Genomic DNA, 21,101 nt, shown 5'->3' with positions numbered 1-21,101 from the left:
TGTAGTTGTTCCAAGTACTATCCGAGTCAGAACATACGTATGTATAGCCCGAGAGAGCTGTCGGATGAACTTCATTTCCCGATAGGCTTTGCGCGCAGGCTGTTTCTGAGTGTCTAGCAACAGCTAACCAGCTCAGCGGCCAGGCGGACAGACGTCAGCCGGTGGCGGCAACAGCAGTAGCAGCAGCAGCAGCATCAGTAGCTGCGACTCTCGGCGTGTCGTGTGCTTAATTGCTAACTGTCGCGGTACTCGCATTTCCTCAAGACTGAGTCATTCGGCCGCGGGGGGAGAAAACGTGGGAAGACAACAGCGAGGCCTGCGCAAAGATATGAGCGGCAGCGGGCGGCCCAGGACCAGCTCGTTTGCCGAGCCGCCAGGAGTTCCAGGAGCCGCCGCCGCCGCGCCCGCAGGATCAGCCGCTGCCGTGGGGAGCAGCACAGGAAAGTCCGGGGTCTCACAGGCCTCCGGCAGTAGCAGCTTATCGGGATGCTCCAACCTCAAGCTAGCCAGTAAGTTTTGAAATAGTCATTTGAAAACCATATATTTGGGGGAATTGTCTTACGGGCGAGCTGAGCTGTCTTGACTTATTTTGCACACGATGTAGAGTCACAAGACAGTCGTCCCTGCTAGTTAGCATGCTAGCTTTAGCCACTTGTTTTGTACCTTGCAAATTCACCGCCCAGTCTCTGTTGATGAGCTCGGCCGAACCCTCGTCTCATAATCACCGTATTTTTCTTCTACTTTTTAATTCACCCCGTAGCACGGAACTCGCTGCTTAAGTGAGCAACGACATGTAGTTATTCCCGAAGCCCGGTTGGCTGAAGGAAAAAAAACTCCGTTGCAGAGCGGTCATTGTTCGCTGCCTGCCTGCCGGTGACTCGCATCGCGGGGCTCCCGGGTGGAAAGTTGCCCGCTCACAAGGTCGTCCGTGCGGACTCGGAAGGTTTCTTCGTTCGGCCCGCATCATATGATGGTGATGGAGCGGCTTGAGCGCGAACACAGTAAAAATGAGGCTTATAAATGATATTAAGGTTTAAACGTCAATGGACAATCTAACATAGGCCGTAGAACCTTTTTGAATGCATTGCAATGGGTTCCAACTCTTGTATTTGGGGGTTATCCACACATTAAGATAGTAAATTACCCAGGGAATCATTTGTCTGTACATTTTGCCCCAAAGAAACCCTTACATTGTTGCCTTAACAGTAACCATGCAAATAACCTTACCAATGTAATAACGCAACTTAAATATAAAAAAGAAGACAGCCACTTCAAAGTTGTCAGGTATGCATCTCTTGACTTAATTCTTCCGTTTTTTACCAATACCGGTCATATTCGTTCCCAAACTTCTTCAAATATTCCAGTGTTATCATTTATTTCAAGTGGACAATACATGACTCTTTGGGAAATTGTACATTCATGCTGAGTAATATTGCCTAAGATAAATGTAAAGTGACCGTAGATGCTCTTCGCCGGTGTACACCATTAAGATGAATATTAATGAATGGAACTTAATTACACGGAGCCCACTTAAGAGTGTGGAGCGATTGTGGATGCAGTCTGAAGTGGCGCAAAAATGCATGGCTGATGCTATTTTCAGAGAAGACAGCTCTTTTCTATTACGGTAAGACTCAAAATATTGGAAACATCTCAGGATTATACGTTTAAAACATGGCAACCACACCAATTTTATGAGTTATGAATCATGCGCCGTCGCTTGTTTTCATTGATTTCTGAGAAATGATCAATTTACAAATTCCGACTGTGATGTGCCTTGGGGTCGCCACAATAAAATGCGAGATCAACTCCTTTTAATGTCGTTGTTGAGAGCCAAATGATTGAACTTATCATTAATTCCATTTTTTAAGGCAGTAGTTATTCGATAAATCGTTAAAGCAACAAACCTCTATATTTGTCAGGTCAGATGAGTGTGTAATGTAGCTCACATCAGCCAGACACTGGTCCACAAGGGCAACGAAATGAGTAGACTGGCCTATTTTGGGACAATTCCCCCGTTTAATTACACGCTCTGTCGTCTTAAATGTGAACTTGATGGTCCAGAGTGACGATGAAGAAGATGTCTTATTAACCTCGGGTTAAAAAAAAAGTGTGATGGTCCACGTGAGATGATGAGAAAGTGTCTTCCCGTTTCCTAGGAGACATCGGCAAGGTGACGACGGTGGTGGCCACGCCGGGTCAGGGCCCGGACCGCCCCCAAGAAGTCTCCTACACTGACATCAAGGTGAGATTTGACAACAACCGCCCTTTGGGCCAAATGTGAGCCCACCTCTTCTCTGGCCTGGCCTCAGGTGATCGGCAACGGTTCCTTCGGGGTGGTTTACCAGGCGCGACTCATCGACAGCCAGGAGATGGTGGCCATCAAAAAGGTTCTCCAAGATAAAAGGTTTAAGGTGAAGGCTCGCCGTTGTCATGAAGGTTAAATGTGGTGAAGGTTGAGGAGGAGTTAAGCTTTTCCTTGGACTTGGACTCGTAGAATCGCGAGCTGCAGATCATGAGGAAGTTGGACCACTGTAACATCGTCAGGCTGCGTTACTTCTTCTACTCCAGTGGAGAGAAGGTTTGATATTTAGTCCATGCACGTGCGTCTACTTTTGTGCCGGCTATTGAACTGTCTTTTTTTTTACTCATTCAGAAAGATGAAGTGTACCTCAACTTGGTGCTGGACTTTGTCCCTGAGACGGTCTACAGGGTGGCCCGGCATTTCAACAAGAACAAGAGCATGATTCCTATCATCTACGTCAAGGTCGGTCTTGAGATTTTTTTTTTTCAGGGGCAAAGGCCTTACTCTTTTTATTCCCATCCTCAGGTGTACATGTACCAGCTGTTTCGCAGTTTGGCCTACATCCACTCGCAAGGCGTGTGTCACCGGGACATCAAGCCGCAGAACCTGCTGGTGGACCCGGAAACGGCCATCCTCAAGCTGTGCGACTTTGGCAGGTGAGCCGCGTCTGCCGGCTAGGCGGACCTTCCCCGACATTGGGGGAAAGGGTTCCCGTACGGTGGTCCGTTGCTCAAAAAGTAGACGGGTAGTAGTCGCGGGGCAGGGCGGCCCATTAACGACAAACACGCCCGGCCTTCCCCCTTCAGCGCCAAGCAGCTGGTGCGCGGTGAGGCCAACGTGTCGTACATCTGTTCGCGCTACTACCGGGCGCCCGAACTCATCTTCGGGGCCACCGACTACACGGCCAACATCGACATCTGGTCGGCGGGCTGCGTCCTGGCCGAGCTGCTGCTGGGCCAGCCCATCTTCCCCGGCGACAGCGGCGTGGACCAGTTGGTGGAGATTATCAAGGTGAGCGACCGTCGGGACCAGGCAAAGCCACCCCCCAGAAAAGGACTCGGCCCGGCCAAGTGGTCCCTTTTCGGCCAAGCCTAAAGCCGCGGCCGGCCTCCGTCTCTCCCCAGGTGCTCGGCACCCCGACCAGGGAGCAGATCCGGGAGATGAATCCCAACTACACCGAATTCAAGTTCCCTCAGATCAAAGCTCATCCGTGGACCAAGGTAATGGCGGTAGGGGCAGGCGGGGGCCGCACGCCAAACGCGCGGCAGACGGATATCGGTGTGGCCTGGCAGGTGTTCAAACCGCGCACGCCGCCCGAGGCCATTTTGCTGTGTTCTCGCCTGCTGGAGTACACGCCGGCGTCGCGCCTCTCGCCGCTGGAGGCCTGCTCGCACGGCTTCTTCGACGAGCTGCGGCAGCCCAACGCGCGGCTGCCCAGCGGGCGGGATCTGCCCGCGCTCTTCAACTTCAGCACCACCGGTAAATCCGTGTTCCGCCTCAAATCAATCCAGCCGGCTGTCTCTCTTTTTTTTTTTAAAGAGAATTGAACCGTTTGTGTCGTGCTTTTGCGCAGAGTTGTCCATCCAACCTCAGCTGAACTCCACGCTCGTCCCTCCGCACGCACGCGCTCATACGGCCGCTTCCTCTCACGGTAAGATGGCTTTTTTTGGGGCCGGACTTTGTCCATTTGAAATGGTTCGCCGTGAGCATCGATCGACGATCGCTTGGCTGAAGCTTCTGTCCGTGAGCCCACGACTTACACCGCCCTGTTACCAAAATCAATGTTGTTGTGTCTCGTGTAGATGGCACCGGCCCGGACGCCTCTCAACTTGGATCCGTCCCGGGAACTCTTAACAGCATTTAAGGCGGCGAATGGTCGCCCGGCCAGACGGGCCACGTGGGCCACGCCTGCTCCTTCCCCTTCTCTCTTTGGCTTTTTCAAGTGGCACACACCCATATGTAACCCGCTTCATCTCGGCGCCGCTCGCGCTCCTCGTAAATGATGTTTTTGTACAGTGGGCGCGTTTAGACAGAGACGATGGCACGCACTGAATACACACACACATATACGTCTACACACACAGAGTCTGACGACTGCTCCAGTGGTATGCGAAGGTTCAATAGTGGGGGCTGGTCCTCTGTAATATAAGCTTTTTTTCTTAATTTTTAATTTTATTTGACATTCTCCACCCTCTTCCTCCATGCTTTTCTTTATTTATTTGAGCGCACACACACACACGCGCACACACACACATTTTCCTCATTTGTTGAGATTAGAAATTATTGTCAAGTGCAAATAAATTGAAGCCCAGGAGAATGTTCTCATCTGGCTGGAGTAGATGTTCACTCAGGAGATCCTTCCTATTTTTAGGCCGCTTCCCACTTGCATTCTCACTTTTTACTTTCTGGAAAAATCCCTTTTAGAATATTTTATAGAGTATTTTCATCTTTTAAAACGTCTTTCTTTTTCTCCCCCCCCCCCCCTTTTTAGGCCTTGAGATGTGCTTGCGATTTCCCACAATGCACTAGCACACATGTAGGATTAGTTGTAGAAATTGTGTCGCCGCTTTGGAGAAGAGTAAATAGCAATCCCCTTTTAAAAAGCCTCCCTCAAGCCATTGGCTGCCCTTTTAAAACGCCCCCATGGAGCCATTGGCCGCCATTAACCGATATTGACCGATGAGCATTTACTGCCAGTCTTCCCAGTGTAAAAGAGGTGAATGTTGGCGCTTGTCCCTCGCAGGCCGTGAGTTCACTGCCAGCCATTTTCATAGCCCAGTTTCATTTTGACAGAAGGCCCAAGAAATATTTTGTTGCGTGACGCCTTAGCGAACGAAAGACTAGGTTCCGTTCCCACCCACCCCACCCCAAAAAATGTCGAGCGAGACCCCGACGCCGGCTAATGTTTTGCGATGCGTACCTGGAACTCTAAAACAAGGGCTTTTGAAAAAGAATGGCTCCCCAGTAATACACTCTCCCTGACGTACTCGCCCTTTCGATACAATTTGTGTACACACTCAGGTTAAGTGTGGCTTTCCTCAAATTTGTCCGCCTAGCAACTCGACGTCATTGGCGTGGCTTCCAATTCAAGATATTTGGCCCCCCTCGCGGTTATCGTCCGTTTAAAAGCTGCGCTCGTATGAAACCACGTTAGTAGATGGAAAGCGGATTTTGACGTGACTTGTAACCTTGTGAATGAGTTCATCATTTAGCGGGCGGTCATTGGAAAATGCAAAATCTACCCCAACTATACTTAGCTTGACTTGCGTTAGTTCCTACCGAAGGATTTGTGAACGGGTGTCGGTTCGGTGGTCCTCATGTAGCAACTCTCTCATCAGTTCTCCCTATTTATTTTCTGGTGTGGGGAATTTTTGTTCCTCTTTCCGATGTTTTCATTTCCTGGCACATTGGTTCACGTCACCGGAGGCTTTGTTCACGTAATTGCCCTTCTAGTCTGTTGAATCCCACGGCGTGTGTAAATATCTTGTTTTTTTTTGTTTGTTTGTTTGTTTTTTTATTGGGCTGTTCTCTTTTTGTGTTCTATTACAGAGCTGTTTATGCCACTCGTTCTGCCCATACGTTTGTGCTTGTTTATGCTGTAAATACACCGTTGTGTCGCCTTGTAAATACCGCAAAAAGACGACGAAAAAGCTTGTGCCGTTTGTCCCGTGAGCCCCCGGCCGGCCCCTCGCCCTGGCCCTTTCCCGCTTTCTTTTGACGTCGCCGTTCACGCCGGGTGGGCCCAAATGACCTCGCGCAAATTGTGTGAGTGAGGACAACCGATTGAAAGTTCAAGTCACTCGGACTCGCGCATTCTGTACATATAGCGAGGAGCGGAGGGAGACGTGCTGCTAACCATCGTTGGAGGACATTTTGTGGCGCAACCGCAAACAAAAGCCTCCGTGTGTGTGTGTGTGTTTTTTTGTTTTTCTTTTTGTACCCAATAGTTTTGCTGAGATGGAGAGAGAGAGAAAGAAAGAAAAGAAAGCAGTTTGTCTCTGTTCTGTGTGCGCGTGAGTATGTCAATTCATTTACTGTAATAAAGTGATGTTGAAACTGTGTTTAACGGTCGCAGCTGTAGCGTTATTTCAGCAATTATTAGTACTGGAGCATTCCATCGTTAAAACGACCATGTATAGTAAGGCCTTTTTTTCTTAAAAAAACGACCATGTATAGTAAGGCTTTTTTGTTAAAAAAATGACCATGTACAGTAAGGCTTTTTTTCTAAAAAAGCATGGTCCTTTTTTTAAGAAAAAAGCCTTACTGTACATGGTCATTTTTTAACAAAAAAGCCTTACTATACTATGTCGTTTATTAAGAAAAAAAAAGCCCTACTATACTATGTCGTTTTTTAAGAAAAAAAGCCTTACCATAATGTCATTTTTAAGAAAAAAAGCCTTACTATACTATGTCGTTTTTTAAGAAAAAAAAGCCTTACTATACTATGTCGCACTGTCTTTTTTGCCGCATCTCTTTCGTGTATAACAATATCTACAAGCCCTGAACATTTATTCAGACGAGCTTCGACCAGAAAACGCAAAAAGAGGGCTTTCTGGGTAATGAAGTATACTCGTGCACACAACGCCGATTGGCAATGGCACTTTCTCAGAATAAAACTTCATTACCCACAATCAATACGTGTGTAAACTCAGGCGCACTGGCTCGCAACTCCCTCCCCAACAGTATCTGGTCGCAACGCTCTCATAGGCGCCGTTCAAAGCGGTTGCGACCAGAGCTACTACAAAGAGGGAGTTGCGAGCCAGCGACCCTGATGTTCCCACGAGCAGCGGAGCGATCGCTAATACTACAAGACTACTTCTCGTTGGCAAGTGGTCGTGCGTTATCCTATTGTGAGGACATTTGTCTGCATCATTTTCAGAATATTTTGAAGGGAATACGTAGTACAACAGCAAACAGCCCATCGATAGCGAACGTGAGGGTGGAGGCGTGGCAAAGCGCCAACCCGGCCAGAATGAAGGTAATTAAAAAAAAAAGATTCAAACAAAATTAGAATTCTGTTTTGTGTAAAGTTACATTAAACATATGTTTGAGTGTGTCTGTATATATTAATCCAAGTTAATTTAAATTTGTTTGTTCCGTTTACGAGTGCGTTGTCGTGGAAAAAATCTGAATCCCCCCGCCCCCTCTGTGCGTCTCTCTCTCCCGTCCGTCGGCAAAATTCGCCCAATTTTAGTTAGATTAAACACATTTTATTACTATTAAACCACTAGTTATGTGTTACTTTGTTAATAGATGGCAAATTAGAAGAAATAAAACATTTTTTCCAATCCAATATCCTGTTTTTGGTGTTTTTTCAGAGGGATGGAACGAATTAATTTATTTTCAATTCATTTCAATGGGAAACGTTCGCTCGAGTGACGAAAACCTCGACATACGATCTCAGTCTCGGAACGGATTACGATCGTATGTCGAGGTACCACTGTACTACCATATTCCCCTCCTCTTGAGTCTCCTCAGCTACCCGAGAGCTCCCTCTGGTGGTTAGAGACTCGATGCTGTGGTCAAGATAGGGAACATCAAGTTCCAAACCAGAATTGGAACTGTCATCACTTTTGAACATTTATTTGTGCATGTTTTGGTGGATGGATGTCTAACGGCGAACCCGACAAAGAGTGACCTTGACTTCATTTGGCTATTTTTCCCAGCGATTGGGATACGGCTTTCGCCGAGACGGCGTTGAAGTAGTCCGGCTCCCGCGGGGCCCGCATGGCTTCCTGGTGCGCCGCCGCCATGACGGGAGTTTGGAGCACTTTGAGCTTGACGCCACCACGGGCCCGGCTTCGTGCCTCCACCAACAGCCGCCCCAGGTAAACCTGCCGCCGCACGCGGAGAAACTAGTGTATATACTATTTGGGTTAAGATTTGTCAACGAGCGACGGCCAAATCCGGGCCGCCGGACGGTTGGGTGCCCGCCAAAGTACGCGCGGCGCGGCCCCGCGCCGACTTCACGCTTCCCACCTCTTCGGGATGCTGTCCGACCTCTTTGGCGTGCGGCAGCTGGGTCCGGATGGCCTCCACGTGTTTCTCCCGCTTTTCTTTAATTTCCTGCCAGGTGGGAAAGAAGCAGACCTTTGCAGAGGAAAGAGCTCAGGCGGTGCCAGCGAGGAGAACGGCCGGCGGACAAAACCCACCCGGAGGACGTCGTAGTGGGACGTCCGGGAGACAAAGTTGCTCCACGACTTGGCCCGAAGCTGCCGTTGTTTCCAGTGCGACTTCATCTGCGAGCCGGCAGAGCCCCGGGGTAGACATCATTTTGCCCGGAACACGCGGGCACACGCCAACCACCCACCGAGCCCTCGCTCACCTCTCGGTACATGAGCTCTTCTTCCCTGCCGGCGTCCCGGGCGGATCGGCGCAGGATCTCCTCCTGCTCGGCCACCGCCGCTTCGGCGGCGCGCTGCGACATGTACCGGGCGGCGTGCAGAATTTCCAAGTCCGGAGTGACGGGCCGGACATCCTCCAGTTGCAGCTCGCGGGTGATCTCCTCCCACAACTCGCTCACCTGCGTGGCGCCATCAAACGGCGAATGGTTTTTCGAGCTAGCTTGATGTGGGTGCAATCTGAAGACAACTTTGAGAGATTCTTTTTCTCCTTACCTTGAAATCCAGGTACCTCTTGACGATACTCAAGGTCACTCTGTCTTTTATGGACAGTCCCGGAAGATCGTGGAAACCTACGCAAGACCAAGAATGATATGATGGTTGGGCCATTGCGGAAGTAGCTGGGGTTGAAGTCACCAACCAATCGAGTGGTTTTATTTTGTATTTATGAGCCGAACCATCTGTCCCATTCACGCTCATTTCCAGTTCCAATGCTGTGATGTTTTACCAATTCTGTAGAAGATCAAATAAATCTTGGCCAACAGGTTCTCTTGCATCTCCAGCACGCTGGGGCTCGCCGTGTCCAAATTGGACATCAGCTGGTCGTCGCTGGATATCCGATGAGCCAGGACGGGCTGCCTGGGGTCTGAAGAAAAAGGAGATGGGGCGGGTCCGTCCATGGGATGGCGGGCCAAGGTCGGCCCCCGAGCGACCCACCTAAGATCCCGCCGTGTTGGTTTCTCTCTATCCCCAGCTCTTCTTCCTCCCGCCTCCACAGGCGCAGCAGGAGACCGGGCGCCGTCACCCCGTCGCCGTCGCTCCAGATCAGGACGTGGGGGATGGTGTTCTGGTTGTCGCACAGTTCCAGCAGCGTGGCCAGGACCACCCCGTGCAAATTCCTGGGACTCGACTGAAGGGAGCCGAGACGCCACGGGCCGACAAGCGTAAGCGATCCCCGAAGAAAAAAAAAGATCTGCACCCAATCTAGGTCACTTACATTGAGTAGATCCAGTAGAACCAGCGCACCATCTTGGGCTAGGAAGCAATCCTCTGTGGTAAAGCATCCCACGACGCAGGTGCTGCACCCACCGTGAACATTTGCGTTTGGCTTTATTGCTTTTGCGAGCCGTCTCGGAACCCAAGTCCTCCCAATTAGCCAGCTGCCCTCACCGCAGGCACACTAAGCTCGAGAGGAGGAGCTTGTTGTGTCCCAGGCCGCTGTAGAACATTCTGGCGCCTCTCCTCAGGAAGTGGACGGTCATCTCCACGCCCTCGGCTCCAAACAACTCCTGCAACGGCAGCGTGCGGAGCCCAAACGTTCAGACTCTCTGGGGGAATTTCCACTGGACCGCGCTACCTTTTTATGCACGTCGCCTTTGCACAGAGCCGAAATGATCATCTGCATGTCGGACTTCATCTCCACTGCAAAGGCGTCTTCCTCGCCGGGGTCCGATTCCATCTCCATCAAAAGCCCTGAGGAGACGGGGCAGATCTTGGAGGTGACTTTTGACCGGAGACGGAATTGACCGGAAACGGAATTGACCGGAGACTAGCGCTCCCTGGCCTCCCGCCTTGAGGCCAAAAGGCCACCCGGAGCCAGCCTCACTGACCTAAAAGCAGGTGTATGGTCCCCTGGTCGCACAAGTCCTGGTTGAGGGCCGCGTCAGCCAGAGAGGTGACGGATCTCATCAGTCGAATGGAGTAGCGCAAGTGAGCCTTCTTGCTTCCTCGTCCGCCAGTGGCGTGGAAACTATGGCCTTGGCCGCGGTATCCGTCTGGAATAGAAAGCCAGGTCAGGTCTAGCGAGCCCCGATGGAATCCCGGTCCCCGTCTCCGTCCGGATCCCGATCCTGTCCCCAGCCCCGTCGGCGCTCTCTCGCCTTCCCTGGCGCACCAGTCCAGCAGGTGCAGCAGTTCCACGTTGCCGTAGCAGGACGTGTAGTGGTCCAGCATGAGCGGGCTTACGGTGGCCAGGACGGCCAGAGCCTGCAGCTGGAGCTCCTCCACCTGGACGGGCGACCAGTCGCGATAACCCACCTTCCCCACGGGCGCGGGGGCGGGGGGCTTGGCCAGCGTCAGCAGAGCCAGGATCACTTGTTCCTCCTTGAAAATCTGCGCCACCACCACCAGATTAGATTGACGTTTGCTGAACGCCGCGGCGGCTGCGGCGGCTACCGGGATGGCCGCGGAATCCCTGGACATGACCACCAGCAAATTTAACAGCAGTTTCTTCATTTGCAGATCCTCCATGTTGAAGGTCAGTTTCAGCCTGCCCGCCAGGGAGTCGCGGCTGGCCACTGACGGGAACGCCGGGGAGAAACGGCCCCGTCAAATACGAAACGCTCGGCACCGAGCGGACGGAAGTGGGCCTCACGCTCGGGAAATGTGCTGAGCGCCACCAGCTGCTTGGCGAAGAGACTCTCCTGCCAAACGAGACACCGAATGGGAGTGGCCAACGCTCCACTCTGAGCGCCACGACACGAGCCAACCTATCATCCTAGACCGCCAGAAGACATCACTCACAATGAGCAGAGCGCTGGAGTTCTCGGCAAAGAGCGTGGTCAGCACCAGCAGATCGTTTCGGACTTGGAGGTCCGCTTGTCGCGAGGAGTTCAGCACGGCGCGGGTGAAGGCTTCTTTCAGAGACCTAAGGACACGCCACAGAAAATGCAAGTGTTCCAAAAGACCGCTGTGTGGCGGTCTTGATTTCGACTAGGGGGATAAGATCGGCGAGACTGGGGAGAGATGGCTAAGGCTATGGTTCCTACAGCCGGTCCTCGAGAGCCCCAAATGAAGGAGACATTAAAAAAAAACAGACTAGAAAAGGACTATGGAGGACCGGACTTGGCCACCCCTGTCCTACAGCAATCGCGGTAGGGTTAGGTCGAGGCCTCTCCGCTACCGAGAAAGGCCTCGACGGGGCGGTCGGCAGATCGGACGGGTACGGATTTCGGCCGCCCGGCGATTGGACGTACGTGGCGCATTCCAAGCTGTTGAGTTGGCCGGCCGCCTCGGCCCTGTTTCCCCTCTCTAGAAGATTCCAGAGAATTTCCGTGGAGTGGAAGAGGATCATTCCGCTGGCGTCCGGCTCGTTCATGCGCAGACAGACGCTCTCGGCCCCCCGCACGCTCAGCATTAAAGCGCAGTTCATATCTAGGCACAGAGCCAGGTCACGTGCCGTCCACTTCCAAAAAGATGGCGTGCGCCGACCGAGCCGCGGACCGGAGGTGCTGGAGAGCATCTGCAGCGTTTGCAAGAGCAGCAGTTTGACGGCGGGCTCCCTCTCCAGCGCCGCGATGGAGAGGAAGAGCGTCTTGGCCAGGTCGCTACGCTCCAGAAGCTGGAGTCGGTAGCCGGGAGACGTCGGCTGGGGATCTGCCCCGAACGCCGGCCATTTGTCGTTAGGTGAAGAAAGGCTAGACGGCCCTGGCGGCGGCGGCGGCGGCGGCGGCGCAGAGTCCGACCACGGGACCGTACCGTCGAGCGACGCTTGGCTGGGAGCGGAGCAGCTGTAAAAAGACTTGACCGACACCACCACCTGTCGCCTCACTTGGCTGTCTGGCACCGTCATCAGGTAGCCTGCAAACATCACGCTTCAACACGATCTTGGCATTTGACAGAGTGTGATCGTTTCAGGGGATGGCAGCCACCCAAGCGGTGACACCAACAACCCGACTCCGCCCTAGGTAGGATTGACACTTGCGTACCCATTCGGGAGAGGAAGCGCCTGACATCCTCGGCGTAGTGGACCTCATCTGACATTTTCTCCTTCAAGAAGGGAAGCCTCCAGCGACACGGCGAGCACACGGGTCAAGAAAGGCAAGTTTCTCGGCCGACGGCGGGAACACCTCCTACCTAGAGATGTTAAGCGCCTCGCACAAAATGCGGCAATATTCGGGATGCATTTTTGCCTTCTCGCCGCAGACGTTGATGATTCTCGTGATGCTCGCCAGCTCCCTCAGTAGCTGGACAAGGGTCAGGGAAATCACGTGGAAGAGAAAATGCAGATTGGCCGCGCATCCCCACGTAGTAGAAGCCGACGCGAGAAAGGATACGAAGCCCTGTTGTTTCCTCTTCAGCAGCTTTTTCAGCACAAATATGTGTCGCTCCTGCAAGTGGGTCTGGAAAAGGGAGAGAAATGTGGCCATAAAGTGGACAAATAATGCAAAAGATGCTCATGACCCTTACTGTCAGCGGGTCTTCAAGCAGGGAAATCACCTTGCCGAGGTCGAGAATTCTGGAGTACTACGAAAATTGGAAACATTGGTTAGTTATTTGGGTTATATTCCCATTTCTGTAGAAGTGTGCAAAGCTTTGAGAGCTACACAACCACTGCACCACTCAAACACTATTAAGGTACCGTCTCAACTTGATCTGACATTCTCGAGCGGACAACTGGGACGTCCGCGTTCCTTCTGTGCACAACTTCACATGAATCCATTTTAGATTTAGAAGAAAATCAACTTATCCCCGTATTGACGTTTGTCCTCAACCATTGCTCACGCTTCACTGCAAAAGACGACGAAAATGTGACAAAACACGCCCAAATGTGACAGAAGACAACAAATCGATACAAAGTTTTATAGCATTCGACATATTTTAAACGTAACCTTGATTAAGAACTTCAAAATAGCTTGTGGTCACTTAAAATATCACGGTCCTGTCAAAATGGTACGAGTCTTGGTGGTGCATTTAAGAAAATGGTAAAATCGGTACTTGTATTTTTAATTTACGAAAAGGGCTAACTGAGTCACATGATATCGAAAACAAAAAAACATCCTACAAAACAAAATAATCAGTTGTTTTAAGCGTGTTTATAAAACGCCAAGTATGGTTTATACTGCGTAACTGGTCGATTCTGTTGGCCGAGTATCCAAATGTCCAAGACTTATTGAAAGCACCGTAAAACAAAGTTTGATGTACAGTCGCCATGGTAACAGGCGACGGCGAGAGAGGGGGGTCGAACATTTGAAGGGAACCACCCATTTCCTCCCAAAACCGGTAGTGCTATTCCGGCAACAGCAACAACAACAACAACAACAACGCTTTTATTCACCAGCAAAACAATAAAAGGAGCCCGAGTGGGAAAGTTGGCTTCGGGACGCAACAGTACAAAAACCAAGAAGCACTGCAAAGACGCGAGCACAACAACATGCTATCGGACGCAGGTTAGTGAGCACGAATGTAGCATTTAGCAGCGACTTGCTAAACGTGGCACGCGAGCACGCAGTTAGCTGTTTGGAGAAAGCTAGTTTTTGACACTTTCTTTTCCCCACCCTCAACTGACTTGCACGTCGTTCACTCGGCCGTATTTCTTTTGAAAGCCGACAGCACGACGCTTCGGAAACGCCGTCAGGTTGTTTTTTCTTAGCGGCGGCGGCGGCAGCAGCGCGACAAAAGGCCCGGGCGGAGCACCGCTTTGTCCCGTGATGTTGCCAATGTCTCTCACGGGGGACGGGGCCTGTTGTTCCTCAGACTACCCCGGGAACGGCTCCGGTGCCCGGCGAGCCAAAAGGAGAAGCTCCGGGGAGTCCCCTGGAGAGGGCCAGGCCCTTCGCTCATCTGGGAGGCAGACCAACATCCGGGTGAAACGCACCAACAACCCTCCACCTGGACAGGTAAAGGTGTCTCGGTCGACCCAAAGCCACGCCACGCCACCCCACCCGACCCGGTTAACCCACACAAAGGAGCCAGGCTTACCCCAAGGGCATTGTGGTCATTTGCACCTTCCGCCTTTCAAAATGAATAATCAGCCGTTTGGATCGTCCGTCAGTCATCCACCGCATTCCTTTGTCCTTCCAGAGCAAAAGGAAAGCGACGGACACCGAAGAGGAAGAGGACCAGTCGGAGAAGAAATACAGAAAGTGCGAGAAGGCGGGCTGCTCGGCCACGTATCCCGTCTGTTTTGCCAGCGCCTCGGAAAGGTGGGAAGCGCATTTTAACGAGGTTCTCGTCACTCTCTCGGCAAGAACCTGAAGCGGCGCCATACCGGCCGCCGTCGTCCCTTCTTTACGCAGATGCGCTAAAAACGGATACACGTCTCGCTGGTACCACCTGTCGTGCGGCGAGCACTTTTGCAACGAGTGCTTCGATCACTACTACCGAAGGTGAAGAGGAAGAGGAAGGAAGGCCGTCTCCGCGCTCGGATCCAAAGCGGCGGCCAAATCATCTTTTGGTCTCCTTCTCTTCCCAGTCACAAAGACGGTTACGAGACCTTTTCCGTGTGGAAAAAAGCCTGGACCGGCAACGGCAAAAGCGAGCCCAGTCTCAAAGCCTTCATGGCGGATCAGCAGCTCCCCTATTGGGTAAAACGCAAAGGACGACGACGAGGACGACGACGTTGCGGCCGCTCGAGCTGAGGACGGCGTGTCGTGTGACGTTCAGGTGCAGTGCACCAAAGCCGACTGCAGGAAGTGGCGTCAGCTGACCAAGGAGATCCAGCTGACCCCCTCGCTGACGGACGCCTATCGCTGCGGGATGAAGTTCAACAACGTCAAGGTAAAGCGCCGGCCGGCCGGCGCGGGAAATGCCACGTGGGTTCACGCGCCCGCGCCTCCCTTTTGCAGAACGAGGGGGCGGACCAGTGCTGCCAGCCGGAAGACCTGGTCAGTGGGCTCGTTCTAAGGGCCGGCGGGGGGGGCGGCGCTCCCGTCTTCTCTTCCCTTGTGATTGGCGTCTGCCTTAGAGAGTGGCGGAGGTGACGAGCAGCCGCTGGCACTCCATGCTGATTTTGCCGCCGCTATTGAAAGACAGCCCGGCCGCCCCCTTCCTGGCGGCTTACTACCCCGACTGCGTGGGCATGAGTCCGTCCGGCTCTCCCGGCGAACCCGGGGCCGACCACTGTCGGGCCGTCCAGCCCAAAAGTGCGTGTGGTCGAAGCCGGCCAGTGGCGGCGCTCCACACGGGTGGCGTCATCACCTTTTCACCTTCTCAGTCGCAGGACTGTGCCCGTACTTCCAGCCCTTCTACCAGCCCAACGAATGCGGCAAAGCTCTGTGCGTCAGGCCCGACATGATGGAACTGGATGAACTTTACGAATTCCCCGAATTTTCCCGCGACCCCACCATGTACTTGGCGCTGCGCAATCTCATTCTGGCCTCCTGGCACAAAAACTGCAAGGTTGGCTGATATTTTCATTCCACCCACCCAATGGGCCATAAAATAACACCCCGATGGCAGGAGGTGCTGACGGTGAAAGAGTGCGTGACGCACGTGGTGGTGCGCGGGCTGGTCCGCGTTCGCTGCGTGGAGGAGATGGAGCGCGTGCTCCACTTCATGACCAGGAAGGGCCTGGTCAACACGGGGGCGCTGAGCGTCCAGCGGCCCCTGCTCCCCGAGAAGCATCGCACGGTGAGGCTCGGGCTCGAACGAAAACCCCCGCGCCCCGCTTACTTTGTGACCCTTTTGCAGAAAAACGTCATCGTGATCGGCGCCGGGGCCTCGGGACTGGCGGCTGCCCGCCAGCTGCAAAACTTTGGCACTCAGGTTAGTTGACTTCAATCCGTCCGTCTATGTGGCTATTTCCACAGTCCAATCATTTGGGAACAGAAAATGCTCCAATTTTGCTTGTTTTTTTGTCAGTCAAGTTACGACCATGTCTGCAAATTGCGTTTATGTCGAAAAATGTTGGTAAGTTGGATTTTGTATTGCGCGCCTTTTTCCGAGTAGTGCTTCTTTCCGCCGCTAATAGCGACGACACCTGGCGCTGTGAGAGCTCAGCTCAGCCAGCATCCACCTTCCTCTGCCCACTTCGTTGCAGTGCGTAAATTGCGTAAGTGCGTGACGTATCTCCAGTGCGCAAAGAACCTTTTTATCATTAAATATCTCGTGCATCCATTATTCAATATGGTTGGTGAAAAGCGAAAGGCTTCTAGTGAGGGTGGTAGTGCAAGGAAGAGGCAAGCCATTTCATTTGAAACGAAAGTGGCAATAATAAAGAAGCTTGATGCGGGTGAGAAAGTGGTGAGCGTTGCACGGGCATACAACTTGAATCGTTCGGCCGTCGGTACATAAAGATCGAGCAGCAGGACCCAGACCCAAATATTGAACGTTGCACAAAGGTTGCAAATCAATTGAAAGATGCCATACAGTGCTACCGCATCATTTATGATAAAAACAAGAAAACTGCAATCGTCATTAAATAGCTTCTTTCGGCCAGTTTCTAGTAAATCTCTCTCTCTCTAATGCAGGGGTAGGGAACCTATGGCTCGGGAGCCACATGTGGCTCTTTTGATGGGTGCGTATGGCTCTCCGCTAAACTGTGAGCTAAAATCTGGACACTACGTCTAGAGTCGCTTTAATCTTCAATTTTTCAATGAAACCTTTCTGCATGCATGCATCCCATTGATTAGCAACAGGGTAACAATTTTGTCAAAAGAATTCAGAGACTTTTTCTACTTTGAAAGCGATGAAATGACTAAAAATGCACGCATTTTCATGTATTTTTACTTTTAGTAAATTCTGAGAATGGCTCTCACTGAATAACAATTGAAAATATGAATGGTTTATGGCTCTATCTGTCAAAAAGGTTCCCGACCCCTCCTCTAATGTATGTATACAGTACTGTATGTATTCTCTCCATTTTATTAAATGTTTTTTTTTTCAGTACAAACCAATGCTGGTTACTTATACAAGCTTTAAACATACAAATGCACTTATATAAACCTTCAATATACTTATATAGGCCTTAAACATAAATTATAATACAAAATATAGCACTGAATCAACTTACGAACAAATTCAACTCATGAACAATCGCTCGGAACCGCGTCTGTATATGATTTTATTGATTGACATTTTGTGAAAAGCAGGAGAAAACAGTGACTGAGTGGGCAAACTATTCCACAAAGCCAGGGTGCTTTGGTGAAAAAAAACTCTAAAGAGAAAAGCTTTCCACAGATATTGTGTGTCGCAAGTGCAATCAGTAGATTGCTGTCTGCTGCTTCTTGTTTCAGAATCCCAACCCCCGCTTTGCTTGGACTCGGTCAGCTTTTTCTGTGCTAGTGGAACAAAAAGCTAGCCCAGGCACCGACCCCTCCCACCCCCCACTTGTTTGATTTGCTTTGCTTTTCCAAAGAGCAAATATTGACTGATTATGATTTTTTTTATTTTTCGTCTATTTAAAAAAAAATCTCAAAAGCAAAAGTAAACAAACTCCACTTATTTAGTTACGATTGCAGAAAATAACGGATTGAATTTTCCACCCAACCGTGGCCAGGTGCTGGTGTTGGAAGCCCGCGACAGAATCGGCGGGCGCGTGTGGGACGACGCGGGAATGGGCGTCGTCGTGGGCCGGGGAGCTCAGATCGTCAACGGTTGCGTCAACAACCCCATCGCCCTCATGTGCGAGCAGGTGAGCGGCCAGCCCAAACACCGGCACGAGCCGTACAAAAACATTTCTTATCAAGACTTCTAATTTACATTTTTTTCTTATCATTTCAATGGACCTTTTCCAAAAAAAAATCAGTAGACATAATTGGTTTTATAGAAAGCAATCAGTAAAAAAAAACCATTCCGTTGTCTTCCACTGAGAACGCCAAATTGCGACCAATTGATAAAAAAGCCCAAGAATTCATTGACCACGTTGAATTGTAGTGAATTTATAAAAGGCTTTGGAATGAAAGCCACATTCATTGAAGATATTTGGATTTGGATATGTACAAAAATGTATTTTTTTAATGTGATTCACATCAGTGCTGGTGACGGCCCGCCCCTCGTCTAAACACGTCCCCCCCCCTCCCCGTCCGTAGATGGGCGTTCGCATGCACAAACTCGGGGAACGCTGCGACCTGTTTCAGGAGGGCGGGCAAGCCACGGACCCCTCCATCGACAAGCGCATGGACTTCCACTTCAATGCCATTCTGGACGTGGTGTCCGAGTGGAGGAAGGACAAGTCGCAGGGCCAAGACGTGCCGCTCGGAGGTGGTGTCCGTTGTGGAAAATGGGCCTGGTTTTTTTGGGGGGGGGGGGGGGGCCTCGGCGGAGAAATTGAAACCGCTCGTGTTTGCCGGCAGAAAAAGTGCAGGAGCTGAAAAAGAGCTTTCTTCAGGAATCTGGCATCCACTTCAGCGAGCTGGAGGAAAAGGTGCTTCAGTTTCACCTCAGCAACCTGGAGTACGCTTGTGGCAGCTCTTTAAACCAGGTCAGAAAAACCAGGACTGAAATTCCCATCCTTTGGGCTTAGTATGAGCGCCGGTCGTCTCTTTTGTGCGTTCAGGTCTCCGCCAGATCCTGGGACCACAATGAATTCTTTGCGCAGTTCTCAGGAGAACACACCTTGCTCACCAAGGGCTACGGCACCCTGCTCCACAAACTGGCCGAGGGCCTGGACATCCGCAAAAAGTGCCCGGTAGGAAAATTGAACCTCTTTTTTTATATTCTTTTCTTTCTATCACATTCCGCATTGCAAGTGCAAACGTCTCTTGAAAATCCATTTCAGGTGACGGCCATCGACCACTCGGGCGACGTCGTCAGAGTCACTTGCTCAAACGGCTCCCAGTGGACGGCAAAGAAGGTCGAACGGCGTATTAAGCACTCCTTTTAGTGGAACTCTCAGCACTTGATTTTGGTGCTTTTTCTAGGTTCTGGTGACGGTGCCACTGACGCTGCTGCAGAAGAACTATATCCAGTTTGTCCCTCCGCTTCCAGAGAGGAAAATGAAAGCCATCCACAGTCTGGGAGGAGGCATTATAGAGAAGGTACACCAAAACAGTTGCTCAAACCAATGTGTCCTATTTCAATGGATTTATTTTCTTTTTGGGGCGTCAAACTCATCTTGAATTCAAAGAGAGAGTTCTGGCGTGCACAAGCTAACATCTCATGTAGAACCAAGTGCTGAGAATTTAGGCTCCTCCTACTCCTACTCCTGGCATTGCTTCCATCCTAATGTGAATTTCGCCCCTCAGATTGCCCTCAAGTTTCCATACAGATTCTGGGACGGCAAAATCCAAGGGGCCGACTACTTCGGGCACATCCCGCCCACGCCGGACAAGCGAGGCATGTTCACCGTCTTCTACGACATGGACCCTCAGGTTGGTTTTTGTTCCCCGACTGGAGGCCCGGCGCCGCCGATACCAACGCGCCCGCCGCCGCCGATACCAACGTGCGCGCAGGGGAAGCAGGCCGTGCTGATGTCCGTCATTGCCGGGGACGCCGTCGCCGCCGTCCGGGACCTGCAAGACAAAGACGTAGCGGCGGAGTGCGTGAAGGTGCTGCGGGAACTCTTCAAGGAGCAGGTGGCGTCCGTCTTCTTTGTTCTTCTGTCAGTTGAAATCCAAGCGGAAATTGGGCGCGCCGCTGAGAATGTCTCCCAAAATGTTCTCCACGCTTTTCCACAGGAAGTCCCAGAGCCGCTGCATTTCATGGTCACACACTGGAGCAAAGACGCGTGGTCGCAAATGTCCTACAGCTTCGTGAAAATGGGCGGCAGCGGCGAGGCGTACGATATCATCGCCGAGGACGTTCAGGGGAAATTGTTCTTTGCCGGCGAGGTAGGGAAAAACCCACCGAGTCTCCTTTTTCCCTCCCATTAGGCGATAGGTAACGTGCTGGTGGATTTGAATCGCTTGCGTTTCCAGGCCACCAACAGACACTTCCCTCAAACCGTGACCGGCGCCTACCTGAGCGGCGTTCGAGAGGCCAGCAAAATGGTCGCCCTCTGAGGTTTCACCGCATGCTCCCCACTCGCCGGTACGGGTCGAAACGACGGCAAACCGTGTCTCACGTAGCACGTGTGCCACCAAGGGCTTTGGCGCAACATTCGACTAAGGTTCAGTCGGCCAAGGTTCACCGCCGAGTGCTTATTTAAAATGAAAACCTTTTCATACAACTGTTGGTTGTGGGTGGAAGTTACGAAAAAGTTGTCTGTTTGTTGCACTTTTTTTCTTTTCATTTCAAACTTTTTGGAGCTAAATGAGAGCAAGTATGGTTATAGATGTTGTTGTTGTTTGTTGTTTCGCAGTCCTCAAAAATGGGCATATTGGGCTTCGGGTTGTTATTGGAGTAGTTCTTTCTCAGGGATGACATCAGAACAGGCAGTAATTCATTTCAATAAGAAAAAAATATCTACGGTATTCTCTGTATCCTTACTGTCTCTGATGTCTTTCCACGTTCTTGTTTTTTTTTTTTCCTTTCCCTAGTCGTCTTGGTATTTATCTGCGTCGCTGTATGTGTAATAAACCGTTCAGCAAACGGCCATGGGTGCTCTTAACTCTCGCTCAGTATTAAAACCGCAATGATGCCAACAATAATTTGTTTTTTAATCTGAAAATATTTGGATTTTATTTTAAAATGTCACGGTATAAATAAAAACCACTAAAGCTATAGACGCTCATTTTAATGCGACGCTCATGCTAAAACAAACCGAAGGCATGAAATAAGGCTAGATGTGTTACGTTCACAAAGGTAAGAAATTTAATTTTCAGCATCACTTGGGTTTATTATAATCCAAACCATTGAAA

At 51.1% G+C, this 21,101-nt stretch overlaps 3 protein-coding genes across 9 annotated transcripts; 2 read left to right on the top strand and 1 right to left on the bottom strand.

Annotated features, from left to right (window-relative positions):
* Nucleotides 1–89: 89 nt before the first annotated feature.
* On the top strand, nt 90–6,363 carry LOC144067427 (glycogen synthase kinase-3 beta-like). Of its 2 annotated transcripts, XM_077591216.1 has the most exons (11): nt 90–509; nt 2,157–2,242; nt 2,310–2,411; nt 2,495–2,578; nt 2,654–2,764; nt 2,828–2,958; nt 3,109–3,313; nt 3,427–3,522; nt 3,595–3,781; nt 3,876–3,953; nt 4,105–6,363. In XM_077591216.1, exons 1-11 carry the CDS (start codon nt 329–331, stop codon nt 4,164–4,166), a joined length of 1,323 nt encoding a protein of 440 aa, XP_077447342.1. In that variant the 5' UTR covers nt 90–328; the 3' UTR covers nt 4,167–6,363. The 2 variants fall into 2 exon arrangements, with proteins under 2 accessions (XP_077447342.1, XP_077447341.1); XM_077591215.1 differs by having other exon boundaries at nt 3,427–3,781.
* On the top strand, nt 172–20,836 carry kdm1b (lysine demethylase 1B). 3 transcript variants are annotated; one of them, XM_077591206.1, is made up of 21 exons: nt 172–176; nt 13,674–13,811; nt 14,119–14,261; nt 14,446–14,567; nt 14,661–14,750; nt 14,837–14,948; nt 15,028–15,141; nt 15,210–15,248; nt 15,329–15,506; nt 15,578–15,762; nt 15,823–15,993; nt 16,054–16,128; nt 17,861–17,995; nt 18,393–18,564; nt 18,657–18,784; nt 18,860–18,991; nt 19,082–19,156; nt 19,224–19,340; nt 19,548–19,877; nt 19,980–20,132; nt 20,220–20,836. In XM_077591206.1, exons 2-21 carry the CDS (start codon nt 13,796–13,798, stop codon nt 20,301–20,303), a joined length of 2,571 nt encoding a protein of 856 aa, XP_077447332.1. In that variant the 5' UTR covers nt 172–176; nt 13,674–13,795; the 3' UTR covers nt 20,304–20,836. The 3 variants fall into 3 exon arrangements, with proteins under 3 accessions (XP_077447332.1, XP_077447331.1, XP_077447333.1); XM_077591207.1 differs by lacking the exon at nt 172–176 and having other exon boundaries at nt 13,616–13,811; nt 19,548–19,673; nt 19,755–19,877; XM_077591205.1 differs by lacking the exon at nt 172–176 and having other exon boundaries at nt 13,615–13,811.
* On the bottom strand, nt 7,858–14,237 carry cfap69 (cilia and flagella associated protein 69). Of its 4 annotated transcripts, none has more exons than XM_077591197.1 (24): nt 13,931–14,237; nt 13,004–13,152; nt 12,832–12,888; nt 12,699–12,764; nt 12,499–12,608; nt 12,351–12,427; nt 12,121–12,222; nt 11,866–12,018; nt 11,619–11,796; nt 11,167–11,290; nt 11,018–11,066; nt 10,819–10,940; nt 10,524–10,755; nt 10,254–10,418; nt 10,001–10,116; nt 9,814–9,932; nt 9,641–9,722; nt 9,361–9,553; nt 9,152–9,289; nt 8,920–8,996; nt 8,628–8,825; nt 8,455–8,541; nt 8,282–8,368; nt 7,858–8,136 (listed from the first exon to the last, which is right to left on the bottom strand). In XM_077591197.1, exons 2-24 carry the CDS (start codon nt 13,082–13,084, stop codon nt 7,948–7,950), a joined length of 2,802 nt encoding a protein of 933 aa, XP_077447323.1. In that variant the 5' UTR covers nt 13,085–13,152; nt 13,931–14,237; the 3' UTR covers nt 7,858–7,947. The 4 variants fall into 4 exon arrangements, with proteins under 4 accessions (XP_077447323.1, XP_077447322.1, XP_077447321.1 ...); XM_077591196.1 differs by lacking the exon at nt 13,931–14,237 and adding an exon at nt 13,254–13,574; XM_077591195.1 differs by lacking the exon at nt 13,931–14,237 and having other exon boundaries at nt 13,004–13,574.
* Nucleotides 20,837–21,101: the final 265 nt, after the last annotated feature.

This window comes from Stigmatopora argus, chromosome 21 (genome assembly GCF_051989625.1).
Source record: "Stigmatopora argus isolate UIUO_Sarg chromosome 21, RoL_Sarg_1.0, whole genome shotgun sequence".
NCBI lineage: Eukaryota > Metazoa > Chordata > Actinopteri > Syngnathiformes > Syngnathidae > Stigmatopora > Stigmatopora argus.
This window is presented reverse-complemented; position numbering and strand designations above follow the sequence as displayed.

Bases quoted from the DNA above. Each gene is read 5' to 3' on its own strand.
- LOC144067427 (XM_077591215.1), top strand. From the start codon at position 329: ATGAGCGGCAGCGGGCGGCCCAGGACCAGCTCGTTTGCCGAGCCGCCA. The intron at 2,579-2,653 runs GTTTGATATTTA...TTACTCATTCAG, and splicing joins TCTACTCCAGTGGAGAGAAG to AAAGATGAAGTGTACCTCAA. The intron at 2,959-3,108 runs GTGAGCCGCGTC...TTCCCCCTTCAG, and splicing joins AAGCTGTGCGACTTTGGCAG to CGCCAAGCAGCTGGTGCGCG.
- cfap69 (XM_077591197.1), bottom strand. From the start codon at position 13,084: ATGGATTCATGTGAAGTTGTGCACAGAAGGAACGCGGACGTCCCAGTT. The intron at 12,223-12,350 runs GTACGCAAGTGT...TGATGTTTGCAG, and splicing joins GCGCTTCCTCTCCCGAATGG to GCTACCTGATGACGGTGCCA. The intron at 10,756-10,818 runs GTAGCCGCCGCA...GTGGTGGCGCAG, and splicing joins GGGATTCCGCGGCCATCCCG to ATTTTCAAGGAGGAACAAGT.
- kdm1b (XM_077591206.1), top strand. The intron at 18,992-19,081 runs GTAGGAAAATTG...AATCCATTTCAG, and splicing joins ACATCCGCAAAAAGTGCCCG to GTGACGGCCATCGACCACTC. The intron at 20,133-20,219 runs GTAGGGAAAAAC...TTGCGTTTCCAG, and splicing joins AATTGTTCTTTGCCGGCGAG to GCCACCAACAGACACTTCCC.